The 15,204-nt window shown below is 40.3% G+C and overlaps 1 protein-coding gene across 2 annotated transcripts in view; it reads right to left on the bottom strand.

The window, feature by feature from the left end:
• The window catches only part of LOC121384981 (collagen alpha-1(I) chain-like), a 94,664-nt gene that overhangs the window by 24,184 nt on the left and 55,276 nt on the right, over nucleotides 1-15,204 (bottom strand). For both annotated transcript variants that reach the window (XM_041515490.1, XM_041515491.1), the window contains exons 30-39: nucleotides 14,190-14,405; nucleotides 13,836-13,889; nucleotides 12,473-12,526; nucleotides 11,297-11,458; nucleotides 10,004-10,111; nucleotides 8,251-8,358; nucleotides 6,439-6,546; nucleotides 5,971-6,078; nucleotides 5,124-5,177; nucleotides 2,545-2,598 (exon numbers count right to left, since the gene is read on the bottom strand). In XM_041515490.1, coding sequence (XP_041371424.1) covers nucleotides 2,545-2,598; nucleotides 5,124-5,177; nucleotides 5,971-6,078; nucleotides 6,439-6,546; nucleotides 8,251-8,358; nucleotides 10,004-10,111; nucleotides 11,297-11,458; nucleotides 12,473-12,526; nucleotides 13,836-13,889; nucleotides 14,190-14,405 — 1,026 coding nt within the window. The remainder of the gene's footprint in view (nucleotides 1-2,544; nucleotides 2,599-5,123; nucleotides 5,178-5,970; nucleotides 6,079-6,438; nucleotides 6,547-8,250; nucleotides 8,359-10,003; nucleotides 10,112-11,296; nucleotides 11,459-12,472; nucleotides 12,527-13,835; nucleotides 13,890-14,189; nucleotides 14,406-15,204) is intronic.

Below are 15,204 nucleotides of genomic sequence, written 5' to 3' on the forward strand. Positions count from 1 at the left end.
GTATACTTGCTGTGGTTCATATGTACATGTAGTTTGCAGGTTTTTGTTGTGTTTGTTTGGGGTTTGGTTTTTTGGGATGGGGGATCATAATTAATTTCTGCAATTGCCCACAGCAATCAGCAATGCAGTAGATTGCTGTGTAGTTTTTATTCTCCACAGCATTTTTTTTTTTGTCGACTATATTTGATTATGTTTTCAAAGCATGTTTTTTTGCGGTGATATTTTTGTAACTACATGTACATGGGTTGGATTACGGATTGGTTGTTGTTGACTGGTGGGGGATGAATGTACTTATTGAATGGGTAGGTTTACCACTTTGGGTTTTTGACTGGTGGGGAGTGAATGTACTTACTGCATGGGTAGGTTTACAAATTGGGATTGTTGACCGGTGGGAGAATGTACTTACTGCATGAGTTGGATTACAGATTGATTGTTGCTGACTGGTAGTGGGTGAATGTACTTACTACATGGGGTGAATGTACTTACTACATGGGTTGGATTACAGATTGATTGTTGTTGACTGGTGGGTGAATGTACTTACTACATGGGGTGAATGTACTTACTACATGGGTTGGATTACAGATTGATTGTTGTTGACTGGTGGGTGAATGTACTTACTACATGGGTTGGATTACAGATTGATTGTTGTTGACTGGTGGGTGAATGTACTTACTACATGGGGTGAATGTACTTACTACATGGGTTGGATTACAGATTGATTGTTGTTGACTGGTGGGTGAATGTACTTACTGCATGGGTTGGATTACAGATTGATTGTTGTTGACTGGTGGGTGAATGTACTTACTACATGGGTTGGATTACAGAGTGATTGTTGACTGGTGGGTGAATGTACTTACTACATGGGTTGGATTACAGATTGATTGTTGTTGACTGGTGGGTGAATGTACTTACTGAATGTACTTACATGGGTTGGATTACAGATTGATTGTTGTTGACTGGTGGGTGAATGTACTTACTACATGGGTTGGATTACAGATTGATTGTTGTTGAGTGGTGGGTGAATGTACTTACTGCATGGTTTGGATTACAGATTGATTGTTGTTGACTGGTGGGGGGTGAATGTACTTACTACATGGGTTGGATTACAGATTGATTGTTGTTGACTGGTGGGTGAATGTACTTACTGCATGGTTTGGATTACAGATTGATTGTTGTTGACTGGTGGGGGGTGAATGTACTTACTACATGGGTTGGATTACAGATTGATTGTTGTTGACTGGTGGGTGAATGTACTTACTGCATGGGTTGGATTACAGACTGATTGTTGTTGACTGGTGGGTGAATGTACTTACTACATGGGTTGGATTACAGATTGATTGTTGTTGACTGGTGGGTGAATGTACTTACTGCATGGGTTGGATTACAGATTGATTGTTGTTGACTGGTGGGTGAATGTACTTACTACATGGGTTGGATTACAGATTGATTGTTGTTGAGTGGTGGGTGAATGTACTTACTGCATGGGTTGGATTACAGATTGATTGTTGTTGACTGCTGGGTGAACGTACTTACTACATGGGTTGGGTTACGGATTGATTGTTGTTGACTGGTGGGTGAACGTACTTACTACATGGGTTGGGTTACGGATTGATTGTTGTTGACTGGTGGGTGAATGTACTTACTACATGGGTTGGATTACAGATTGATTGTTGTTGACTGGTGGGTGAATGTACTTACTACATGGTTTGGATTACAGATTGATTGTTGTTGACTGGTGGGTGAATGTACTTACTGCATGGGTTGGATTACAGATTGATTGTTGTTGACTAGTGGGGGGTGAATGTACTTACTGCATGGGTTGGATTACAGATTGATTGTTGTTGACTGGTGGGTGAATGTACTTACTACATGGGTTGGATTACAGATTGATTGTTGTTGACTGGTGGGTGAATGTACTTACTACATGGGTTGGATTACAGATTGATTGTTGTTGACTGGTGGGGGGTGAATGTACTTACTACATGGGTTGGATTACAGATTGATTGTTGTTGACTGGTGGGGGGTGAATGTACTTACTACATGGGTTGGATTACAGATTGATTGTTGTTGACTGGTGGGTGAATGTACTTACTACATGGGTTGGATTACGGATTGATTGATTGTTGTTGACTGGTGGGTGAATGTACTTACTGCATGGGTTGGATTACAGATTGATTGTTGTTGACTGGTGGGTGAATGTACTTACTGCATGGGTTGGATTACAGATTGATTGTTGTTGACTGGTGGGTGAATGTACTTACTACATGGGTTGGATTACAGATTGATTGTTGTTGACTGGTGGGTGAATGTACTTACTACATGGGTTGGATTACAGATTGATTGTTGTTGACTGGTGGGGGGTGAATGTACTTACTGCATGGGTTGGATTACAGATTGGGTTTGTTGACTGGGGGGGGGGGATGTAATTATTGCATGGGTTGGATTATGGATTGGGGTTGTTGACTGGTGGAGGGATTGTTGACTGGTGGGGAGTTGTTGGCTGGTGTGTGTGTGTGGGGGGGGGGGGGGTGGTAATGTACTTACTGGAGATCCTCTTTGTCCATTTGGTCCTGGTGACCCATCTGGTCCAGTCTCTCCCTGGAAAATAAAAACCAATTATGAGTGAAAATTAAAGTTTGTTTTGTTAGAGCACACTGATTTATTAATCATCAGCTGTCAAACATTTGGTAGTTCTGACATTAGGTCATAGACAGGAAACATTTGTCCATTAGTAGCATGGGATCTTTTATATGCACTTCCCGGACAGGACAGCACATACCATGACCTTTGACATACCAGTCATGATAAATAGCCTAATGCACCGACTGATGAGTATCGACCATAAACCGACTATGCATCAGGCAAGCACTTTACTACTGGGTTACATCCTGCGCCTATTAATTATCGGTCAAAAATATATATACTACTGGGTTACATCCCGCGGCTATTAATTATCAGTAAAAAATATATATTCATGAATTGCTAACCAAAGAGTGAATATTTTTTGTAATAATTTTATTTGACAAACAACCAAGATATCATATACTTCGTTTGGGGTTAAGATAAATCAAAAAACATAATTTGGTGAATTTGCCAACATGGCAGCAAATATAAAAATATCATGCAATTTTAATTGGCTATAGTAATGAATTAATAATGAAATATATTTGCCAAATTCTATTTTAATTCACATTTGGAATTTCACAAAAGATGGCTTCAATCATATAATAATTATAATATGCATACATATATTTCTGTTCATGTCATGTTTTCTAATGGCTGCTAAAACTGGTTGCCAGGGACGTATACCTCAAAACATATTCCTAGTTGTTTAAAAATAGCTTGGCTGGTTTTGATGTGTGAAGAAGAAGAAGGATTGTTTTATTTAACGATGCACTCAACACATTTTATTGACAGTTATATGGGGTCAGACAAGTGGTTAAGGACCACACTAATACTGAAGGAAATCCGCTGTCGCCACTTCATAGCCTACTCTTTTCAATTAGCAGCAAGGGATCTTTTATATGCACCATCACATAGACAGGATAGTACATACCATGGCCTTTGTTATACCAGTTGTGGAGCACTGGCTGGAACGAGAAATAGCCCTAAGCCGACCACACATTAAGAGAGCGCTTTTACCACTGGGCTATGTTCCACCTCTTTGATGTGTGAAGATCAGAAAGAATAAACATATTACAACAGAAATGGGCTTAGTAATTTATTTCTGTTGCATGCCATGATTGCTATTAATCATGATGGAAATATCAAAGGGTGCAAATACTATATTTACCAAAAAAAATTCAGTATGAAAGAAAACAAGTTGGACTAGCTGAAAGTAGCATATCATCTGGTGGCCGCCATTAGAAATAAAACAAGTTGGACTAGCTGAAAGTAGCATATCATCTGGTGGCCGCCATTAGAAATAAAACAAGTTGGACTAGCTGAAAGTAGCATATCATCTGGTGGCCGCCATTAGAAATAAAACAAGTTGGACTAGCTGAAAGTAGCATATCATCTGGTGGCCGCCATTAGAAATAAAACAAGTTGGACTAGCTGAAAGTAGCATATCATCTGGTGGCCGCCATTAGAAAGAAAACAAGTTGGACTAGCTGAAAGTAGCATATCATCTGGTGGCCGCCATTAGAAATAAAACAAGTTGGACTAGCTGAAAGTAGCATATCATCTGGTGGCCGCCATTAGAAATAAAAAGTTTTGTATTGTTTTGTTTAACGACACCACTGGACCACATTGATTTATTAATCACAGGCTATTGGATGTCAAACATACATGTACGGTCATATGGTCTTAGAGAGGAAACCTGCTATATTTTTACATTAATAGCAAGGGATCTTTTTTATGCACCATCCTATAGACAGGATAACATATACAACAACCTTTTGTATACCAGTCGTGGTGCACTGGCTGGAACAAGAAATAGCCCAATGGAAGGAAGGAAGGAAGGAAGGAAATGTTTTATTTAACGACACACTCAACACATTTTATTTACGGTTATATGGCATCAGACTTATGGTTAAGCACCACACAGATATTGAGAGAGGAAACCCGCTGTCGCCACTTCAAGGGCTACTCTTTTTGATCAGCAGCAAGGGATCTTTTATATGCACCATCCCACAGACAGGATAGTACATACCACGGCCTTTGTTACACCAGTTGTGGAGCACTGGCCGAAACAAGAAATAGCCCCTGACTGCACATCAAGTGAGCGCTTTACCACAGGGCTACGTCCTGTCCTCCATTAGAAATAACGACATTACTGATGTCACTGGTTTCTCACCAACGCTATCCATCAGTAAATAAACATTATTGGATATGTGGATAAGTCATTTAGCAAAGTAAAAAGGATAACAAGTCTTTAAATATAACTTGCTTAGAATTCAAGATGTGAGAATGTACCAACTGAATCAGGCCCCCATCCCCCCACCCCTCACTTTTTTAACATTTTCCAGTGCTCTGATTTCTATAAACTTTTCATAAGTTACTTGCCATATAAAATAGTACCTAAAACTATTAAAAAAAAAGTATAGCCTGCCAACCCGACCATTAATGGCCCCTTTAAATTTTTAATTTTTAAGGAGTGTCTTAAAAATAGAGTTACCTACCCTTGGACCTTTTTCTCCTGGACCTCCTACAGGGCCTGCTGGTCCAGTAGGACCCTGAAAGAAAGCACAATGTATGTTATTACCATGGAAACAATACAAAGTATGCTTTTCATTTTTAAAAACAAGGATTTGAAATTAACTAAATTAACTATCCTAGAAAAACAATTATGTACTTTTAAATTTTAAAGAATTTTTAAGAAATTACATAAATTAACCTATACCAGACAAAAATTGTAGTCTAATAAATGTATTTAGTTCACACACAAAAAAATATTTGATATAAAACTGACAAATTAAAAAAAATCTACTGATCTGTCAGGGTGAGTTGCATGCCCAGAGGACACTCTGATAGAAACAAAAACATCAGTTAAAACATCATCATATTCATCATCATTGTCATCATCATCCTCTTCGTCATCTCCATTGTCATCATCATCATCATTATCTCCAACTTCATCATCATCATCAGTTATCATCTTAATCATCATCATCATTGTCATCATAAACTTCATGATCATATTTGTCATTATCTTTATCATCATCATATTTGTCATTATCTTTGTTATCATCATCATATTTGTCATTATCTTTGTCATCATCATATTCATCATTATCTTTGTCATCATCATCATATTCATCATTATCTTTGTCATCATCATCATATTCGTCATTATCTTTGTCATCATCATCATATTCGTCATTATCTTTGTCATCATCATCATCATCTTTGTCATCATCATCATTTTTGTCATCATCATAATATTCATCATCATCTAAGTCCAGCACTCCTAAATGCCACTGATTACACAATGTGCTGGAGATTAGATTATGATTCAGTTTTACTCACCTGCAACCCAGCCTGTCCCTGTCTGCCTGGCCGTCCAACCTCCCCATCTGGACCCTTCTCCCCATGTCGTCCTGGGAGACCTGGGGCGCCATCGGCTCCTGTAGGTCCCTACAAGATAACAAAACCAGTTTTAGCAAAAATCACTGGAAACAAACTCAAAATCTTTAAGGAAATTCATTGAAACACAAGCTAAAAATTTTGGGGAAAATTCACTGAATAACAAGCACAAAATCTTTATGAAAATTCACTAAAAAAACAAGCACAAATTTAAAAACACAAAAAAAAATAATAAAAAAATGAACCATCGGCTCAGAGTTTTTTTTAAATTACTAGCCCAAAAGCTTTAGCCAAAAAATTATCAGTTGGCCAGATTAAAATGTATAGGAAAAATGTGCTCAATGAATAGCTCAAATGCTTTAGAACAAAACTCAATGAATGTCAAGTTGAAAATGATTAGGAAGAACTCACAGAATGGCCTGGTTCTCCGTTAGGTCCTGGCGGCCCGGGTGGTCCCATGGTCCCTGGTTTCCCTGGTAACCCATCTTTTCCTCGCCTACCAGATGCACCACGTGGTCCCTACAAATATAAATAAACACATTTCTCTTACATATTCGTTGTCCCCATTGATACAACCAACGTTTGTTGGAGGTAGTGATCGGGGTGGACGTGACTGAACCTTCAGGGATATACACACATAAATAGAGTTTTAGTTGGTTACATTCATTTAAGAATTGTCTGTTATTTCTTTTACGTTCATCAGGGTATGAAGAAACTGTGTGAATCAGCAAAGTCATTCGCACATAAGTTTGCGGATGATTTGTTTTGTTCATATCCAGATGAACGTAAAAGAAATAAGAGACAATACTTATAATTAAATTTGAAACATACTTACTAATAATAACATTAAAAGGTTGTATTTTATTTTGAATTATGTGTTTGGTTAAAACACTAACACTCAGTAATACAAATTACCAATATAAAATGAAGTCATCAGGTATGACGTTCCCCGACGACGTAGTTTTTACATTCATTGAGAAATGAACAAACTCCCATTGCTATGACTGGACCAATGGGATGGTGTTATGTTGTACTGAATGTAACGGAAATTGTATTATTACAATTTAACATCATCTCATTGGTCCAGCCATATAGCAGAACAAGTTTATTAATTCCTCGATGAATGTAAAAATAATGTTGTCCGGGGACATCATATCTGATGAAGTCACTTTATATTGATAGTTTGTCTTACTGAGCATTTTTCCTTAAGAAACAAAATATAATTCAAAATATGGTAAAATATTAACTTTTAGTGTTATTATTAGTAAGTATTTTCCAAATTTTACTATAAGGATTGTGTGTTATTTCTAGTACATTTATCGGTGTATAAATCATCCCCAAACTTATGTGTGAACGGCTTTGCCGATTCACAGTTTGCAGATATATTTTTTTTATATACCCCAAAAAACATAAAATGAGCAACAGACAATCCTGAATTACAACAAATACAGCAGAATACATGATGAACATATGGAACGAATCATAATCAAAATATGGATACAAAATTACATTTCATCAAAGTGTAAACAAATTAAAATTAAAGTAACTACAAGTAGTGAATTCAGGCTTTAAAATGTTTGACAACTCACTAACTTGAAGTTGTATATTGTGAATATAATTTGTAAAGTATCTGTCAAAGAACTAGTAAAAAGTAACTGGTTCATTGAACACTTTTTTTTGCAAATGTACAAAATTAACAAATTACTAAAAACATTTTCTACCAATCATTGGTTACTATCAATCAGATATTTAAACATGAATGTGATCATAAATGTATTAAATTGGATTTGATTTTTTTTAAATTCCGTTGCAGAACTAAACAATATCTTAAATTGTATGTTCAGCTGATTTAGAGAGATAAAAATTAACGATGATATTTTATCATTTGATTTACAGATGGAATAAATTGAAAGACTGAATCTAAACTATAGTATGTTCCATGGGGAACGCCTTTTCTCATGCTATAGAATTTACTACAAGTTATTTATTTCTGAACCCATTGTTATCTAAATTGCACGCAAAAATATTATATTTTTGTTATTTCCAAAACACATTTACTTTTCTTCTTACGTCAGACCAAAATAAAATTATTAGCAAAAAACACTATTGTAGGTGATAGGATGGCCGGATTATAGGTCACATTATGAGTGTTCAAAGTGAACAGTATCTGAGTGTTATGATCCGGCAGTCTAGAAATGTGTTGTACTTAAACTCCCCACTCACCGGAGGTCCGTTTGGTCCAGTGGGTCCTCTCTCACCTCCGACACCTGGGATCCCTGGCTCACCCCTCTCTCCAGCTCGTCCGGCAGGCCCTGGGGGACCTACTCCACCCTGTAGAAAACAAAACAAAACATTTTACTCTGGTAGACCAATACCACTGTGTAGAAAACAAAATAAAACTAACGTTTTACTCGGTGGTGTCGTGGTTGAGCCATCAGACATAAAGCTAGTAGGTACTGGGTTCACAGCCCGGTACCGACTCCCACCCAGAGCGAGTTTTAACGACTCAATGGGTAGGTGTAAGACCACTACACCTTCTCTCTCACTAACCACTAATAACTAATAACTGAACCACTGTCCTGGACAGACAGCCTAGATAGCCGAGGTGTGTGCCAGGACAGCATGCTTGATCCTTAATTGGATATAAGCATGAAACGAAGTTGAATTGAAATGAAAAAAACCCAACCTAACATTTTACTCTGGTAGACCAATACCACTGTGTAGAAGACAAAATAAAGATTTCAAACACAGAGCCTGAAGAAATGTGATCTTATGTGAATTTTAATCTGACGCTGATTAAATGCTGATACGATTGGCTGGCATGGAGACTATGACCCCTAATCACACCTCCTTTTCATTTTACATCTTACCTTTTACATTTGCCTGTCACCCCATAACATTACTTATAGGTGCTGTCACAAAATGTGGGTGCCGCCTCGCCCCTTCCCCTCCACCAATACATAATTCTTGCTGCACCAAACTGCATGCAAGCCCAGCATGCTATACATGTAGTTGTAAGACACTGACCAGATCCCCAGCCTCTCCCTGGGCAGCTCCGCCTCCCTCCCCCTCCCCTTCCCCTCCACCTATACAACTGTGGTAGTAAGACACTGACTGGTTCCCCAGCCTCTCCCTGGGCAGCTCCGCCTCCCTCCCCCTCCCCTTCCCCTCCACCTATACAACTGTGGTAGTAAGACACAGACTGGTGTTAGTAAGACACAGACTGGTTCCCCAGCCTCTCCCTGGGCACCTCCACCTCCCTCCCCCTCCCCTTCCCCTCCACCTATACAACTGTGGTAGTAAGACACTGACTGGTTCCCCAGCCTCTCCCTAGGCAGCTCCGCCTCCCTCCCCCTCCCCTTCCCCTCCACCTATACAACTGTGGTAGTAAGACACTGACCAGATCCCCAGCCTCTCCCTGGGCACCTCCGCCCCTCCCCCTCCCCTTCCCCTCCACCTATACAACTGTGGTAGTAAGACACTGACTGGTTCCCCAGCCTCTCCCTGGGCACCTCCGCCTCCCTCCCCCTCCCCTTCCCCTCCACCTATACAACTGTGGTAGTAAGACACTGGCTGGTTCCCCAGCCTCTCCCTGGGCAGCTCCGCCTCCCTCCCCCTCCACCTATACAACTGTGGTAGTAAGACACTGACTGGTTCCCCAGCCTCTCCCTGGGCACCTCCGCCTCCCTCCCCCTCCCCTTCCCCTCCACCTATACAACTGTGGTAGTAAGACACTGGCTGGTTCCCCAGCCTCTCCCTGGGTACCTCCGCCCCTCCCCTTCCCCACCCCTATACAACTGTGGTAGTAAGACACTGACCAGTTCCCCAGCCTCTCCCTGGGTACCTCCGCCCCTCCCCTTCCCTACCCCTATACAACTGTGGTAGTAAGACACTGACCAGTTCCCCAGCCTCTCCCTGGGTACCTCCGCCCCTCCCCTTCCCCACCCCTATACAATTGTGGTAGTAAGACACTGACCGGTTCACCAGCCTCTCCCTGGGCGCCTGGCTGACCTGCAATGCCCTGTTCACCTCGTGCGCCGGGGTTACCCGCTCGTCCCGGGGATCCAGTCTCACCACGCACACCCTGAAAAACAAACAACATGACTTCTCAGAGTTCTGCTAAAACAATATATATTAAAAGTGGGTCAATCGCCATCAAAGTGAAACTTGATCTGTACCAGTTAGAATCTCCATGTCCAAAATATTGGACTCAAGTACTCAAGTACTCAAGGGTCAAACCTGACCCAGACCCGAGTACCTGACATTAGATGATAATGAGACTAAGAAATAAAGTAAAATAGCATTATGTATCTTAATTGCAGCGCTGAACATGATGCCAAATCATGTCATTGTATTGGATTTTACACATAGCCCTATATAACTGGCAGCAAGCATATGCAGTGTTCTCGCTGGGTGAAAATCAAAGGAGGGCGGCCGCACGACACCCCCCAATAAATACAACCCGAAAAGCAACAAACAAACAAAAACAGAAGAAAAAAAGAAAAGATAAGCTTAGCTACCAAATATCGTTGTGTGTTGGTCGACTTGGTGGAAAGACATGCTCCTTACTTTGCCTCTCAGTATTAAAGAGAGGCATGGAAAATAAAACAGGGTGATAGAACGTGAAAGGAGGGCAGCAAAATGCAATAGCTGGAGCAATGAGAACATTGATATGGCAAAATGACATAAAATTTGTTTTAATTAAATGAAAGTGCTCTTCCTTGCACGGGTACTCGAGTCCTGTGAACGGACTCGAGTCTTGCTAGACTCGGTCCGTGTCCGAGTACTCGAGTACTTTTAGAGACCCTAGTACCAGTAGATGATAAAGATGTATACAAAATTTCATTTCATTATCTTGAGACTTTGCACACACAAAAAATCCAGGTAACACATTCTCGAATGTCGTAAGTTCTGTAACAAGACATGATAAAGCTGTACAAAACATTTCAGCTCAATATCTCAAGGCAATGTGTAAAAAACCCATCCAGGAAACAGGGACTGACCACACATCAAGCGAGCACTTTACCATTGGGCTATGTCCAGCCCAGTAGCTATAAGGAGTCCAACACTCGGTAACTATAAAGAGTGCGACATCGGACCGGTGACATACTATACCTTGATGCCCAGCGCCCCTGCTAATCCTGTGGGGACCAACTGCACATCAAGAGAGTGCTTTACCACTGGGCTACATCCCACCCTTTGTAACTATAAGGAGTCTGACGCCCAGTAACTATAAAGAGTGCGACATCTGACCGGTCACATACTATACCTTGATGCCCGGCGTGCCTGCTAATCCTGCTGGTCCAGGCAGTCCCTGCATGCCTCCGAGTCCCATGGGACCTGGTCGTCCTGGGGCACCAGGTTCTCCGGGCACTCCTGGTATCCCCTGGTCTCCTCGCGGTCCCTTCCTGCCAACAATACCCGGAACTCCCTGAAACACGCAAGACAATTACACTGCATCATCAACAAATAAAGAAAGAAATGTTTTATTTAACGATGCACTCAACACATTTTATTTACGGTTATATGGCATTAGACATGGTTAAGGACCACGCAGATTTGGAGAGGAAACCTACTGTCGCCATTACATGGGCTACTCTTTCCGATTAGCAGCAAGGGATCTTTTATTTGCGCTTCCCACAGGAAGGATAGCACAAACCATGGCCTTTGTTGAACCAGTTATGGATCACTGGTCGGTGCAAGTGGTTTACACCTACCCATTGAGCCTTGCGGAGCACTTACTCAGGGTCTGGAGTCGGTATCTGGATTAAAAATCCCATGCCTCGACTGGGATCCGAACCCAGTACCTACCAGCCTGTAGACCGATGGCCTAACCACGATGCCACCGAGGCCGGTAATCAACAAACAAAGCCAAGAACAGTGATTGGATAACACTAAAATACACTTGAATCCCATTGGCTCGAAACCCGTCTGTGCTCGAGAAAGTGTTCGACCCATCGGGTAGTTCGACCTAACCATTTGGTCAACATCATGTACGTGTAACGCGGGACTTCGTTTTTGGTTCGAGTGTTGCGGTGTATTCGACCTTTCCAAGTTCAACCCAACAAGATTCTACTGTATCTGGAATTCTGAAAACAAAATCTTGAGAATTTCCTATCTGCTAACAACAAGAGTAAACTTGGATGTTCATTGCTACTAATTGAGGTGTCAATCTGGACCACCACCCAACACCCTTAGGTTTTTATTTGAAAAACCTAGCACAATAATGAAAACCCCCACCTAAATGATGTTTGTTAAGTTATCAACCCGACACTGCTATATGATCTGGGACAATAAATATGTATTAAAAGAAATAGAAAAAAAGAAAAGAAAAAAAGTTGGAAAAATAAAATTTCAAAAAGTAACTATTTAGGCAATTGTGTTTAATGTTTATATCAATTTAAGCTATTTATTGTTTTAAGCAAAAGAAAAGTAAGCTACTTACAGGTGGTCCTTGTTTACCAAGTTCTCCGGCTGGGCCTGCCTCTCCCGCGTCTCCCTAAAACAGAATAAACCAAACGATAAATCTATGTCAAACCCAAAATTTACACTTCTCCCTACAACAGAACAAACCAAATGATAAATCTATGTCAAACCCAAAATGTACACTTCTCCCTAAAACAGAATAAACCAAATGATAAATCTATGTCAAACCCAAAATGTACACTTCTCCCTACAACAGAACAAACCAAATGATAAATCTATGTCAAACCCAAAATATACACTTCTCCCTAAAACTGAACAAACCAAATGATAAATCTATGTCAAACCCAAAATATACACTTCTCCCTAAACTATGCCCCGGACTGGGCCCCTGGCTTCCCAGAGACCGAACCCTGGGGTGGACATGCTCGAAAACTTCATGGTATATGAGCATGATAAAGTATTATGCACCACTCTTCCTAAAACAGAACAAACCAAACGATAAAACTATGTCAAAACCAAAATATACACTTCTCCCTAAAACAGAACAAACCAAATGATAAATCTATGTCAAACCCACAATATACACTTATCCCTGAAATAGATCCAACCAAAGTCAAATCTATGTAAAACAAATTATACATTTGTCCCAAAAACAGAACAAACCAAGTGATAAATCTATGGCAAACCCAAAATATACACTTGTCCCTAAAACAGAACAAACCAAACAATAAATATACATTATGTCAAACACAAACTATACACTTGTTGAGCTTCTCTCAGAAGATCATGATTGGTTTAAGCAAGTATTAATTACAATGAAACAAAACCAAAATATAAACAAAACATCCACAAAATAATGGGAATTACATCACAGTGACAATAAAGAGTACGTATGTGTGACAAGAGTTTTATATCATTTTAGATGGGGAACAGAGCATTACAGAACCTTATCACTGGAGTAGGTGGGGAGAGCATTAAAGAAAAAATGTGTTTTGTTTAATGACACCACTAGAGCACATTGATTTATTAATGATTAGTCATATGTCAAACATATGATCATTTTAACACAGCCATAGAGAGAAAACCCACTATATTTTTCCATTAGTAGCAAAGGATCTTTTATATGTACCATCCCACAGACAGGATAGTACATACCACAGCTTTTGATTTAGCAGTCGTGGTGCACTGGCTGGAACAAGAAATAGCCCAATGGGCCTACCGATGGGGATCGGTCCCAGACCGACCACACATCAGACGGGCACTTTACCACTGGGCTATGTCCCACTCCTCAGCTGTTAAAGAAAAGCCATTTTATGCAATATGTAACTGATGGCTGATCTCTGGGCCCCTGGTTTTAAGGTTTAAACAGTAAACATTTTTACCTTTGGTCCTGGAAGACCAGATTCTCCTTTCTGGCCTGGAGTTCCTGGCGATCCCTGAAATTAGTAATAAAATAACAGGGCTAGAATTTTAAAATTTGTTTCCCATGGCAATTTAAAAATGGCCGTCGGTGCCATTGTTAAGTTCGAGCCCTGAAATAATAAAAACAAAATAGACGTATTGAAAATCTTCTGTTGTTTGTTCAGTTAATTCCAGTGAAAGATTACATTTTGAAAGTCATGAGGTTTTTTATTATTATTTAAACAAATTTACCAAATTGCACTAAAACATTTTTGACCTAGTATATTTGTTAAAAAGGATTAAAAAGGAAAAGTTTATAAAAAGGTTTCACTCACTGGCAACCCTGGATATCCTGCCTCTCCTTGGGGTCCTGCCTCACCCCTCTCCCCTGAAGCTCCTGGGGGTCCCGGTTCTCCCCTGTAACCTGGGTCACCTGGTTGACCTTTCTCAGCAGGGGGTCCGGCCAGACCTGGGGGGCCTGGTTCGCCCCTCGGGCCGGGGGGTCCTGGTCGGCCTGATGATCCATCCTGACCTGGAGGTCCTCCCTCGCCCTGCACAAACAGAAACAGTCTTCTCAAACTTCAAATATTCACACATTGTCAATTATAGCCTGGAAACATATTCTCACCCATAGGCATACGGGCTGGTTTTTGTACAGAAATAAACGAAAATGCCCGAATCTGGATAACAATGTTTTTACATATTAGCATTACTACCAAACAGCTACCGGTACATAGGGATGCAAACGAATCACTGCACATTTGTACATGAATTACAAGGTAAGCACTTTTTGCCCAAATATCTCTATAATTTTTGCCCCAATATAAGGATTTACTCCATCACTAAAGGGGCATTTGCCCCCTACTGCAACCCCTATCTTGTATGCTTATGTCTCGACCAGCCTTGTTCCTCAATGCAATGTAGCTTACCATCGTAAATTATAGTGTAAATTTACAGTTGGAATGAGGCAATGGATAATGCAATGGAGCATGCACTTCCAACAGAAGTAAAACAATGACTATTCTCATTGTTAGGAACAGGAAAATATATGCATATACATGTACCTTGTGGCCATTATGACAAGTTTAACTTCCATTTTGGTAAAAAACCAAACATTAGTGGTCAATGTATTTTGTGGCCGTTATTTTACCAACCATTCATTTTGGTCAAAAAATAGTGCTGGCCGCATTGGACAGGTGGCCGTTATATACTGGTAAAATAAAGAAGAAAACACATTGGGTCACACATTTGGTGGTCATTATGGACAGGTTGCCATTAGACCAGTCTCGACTGTATGGTTGCTTTGTGAAATGGTTGTAATGTTTACGTGTGCCAGCCATAGAACTTACC

This window comes from Gigantopelta aegis, chromosome 11 (assembly GCF_016097555.1).
Source record: "Gigantopelta aegis isolate Gae_Host chromosome 11, Gae_host_genome, whole genome shotgun sequence".
Lineage (NCBI taxonomy): Eukaryota > Metazoa > Mollusca > Gastropoda > Neomphalida > Peltospiridae > Gigantopelta > Gigantopelta aegis.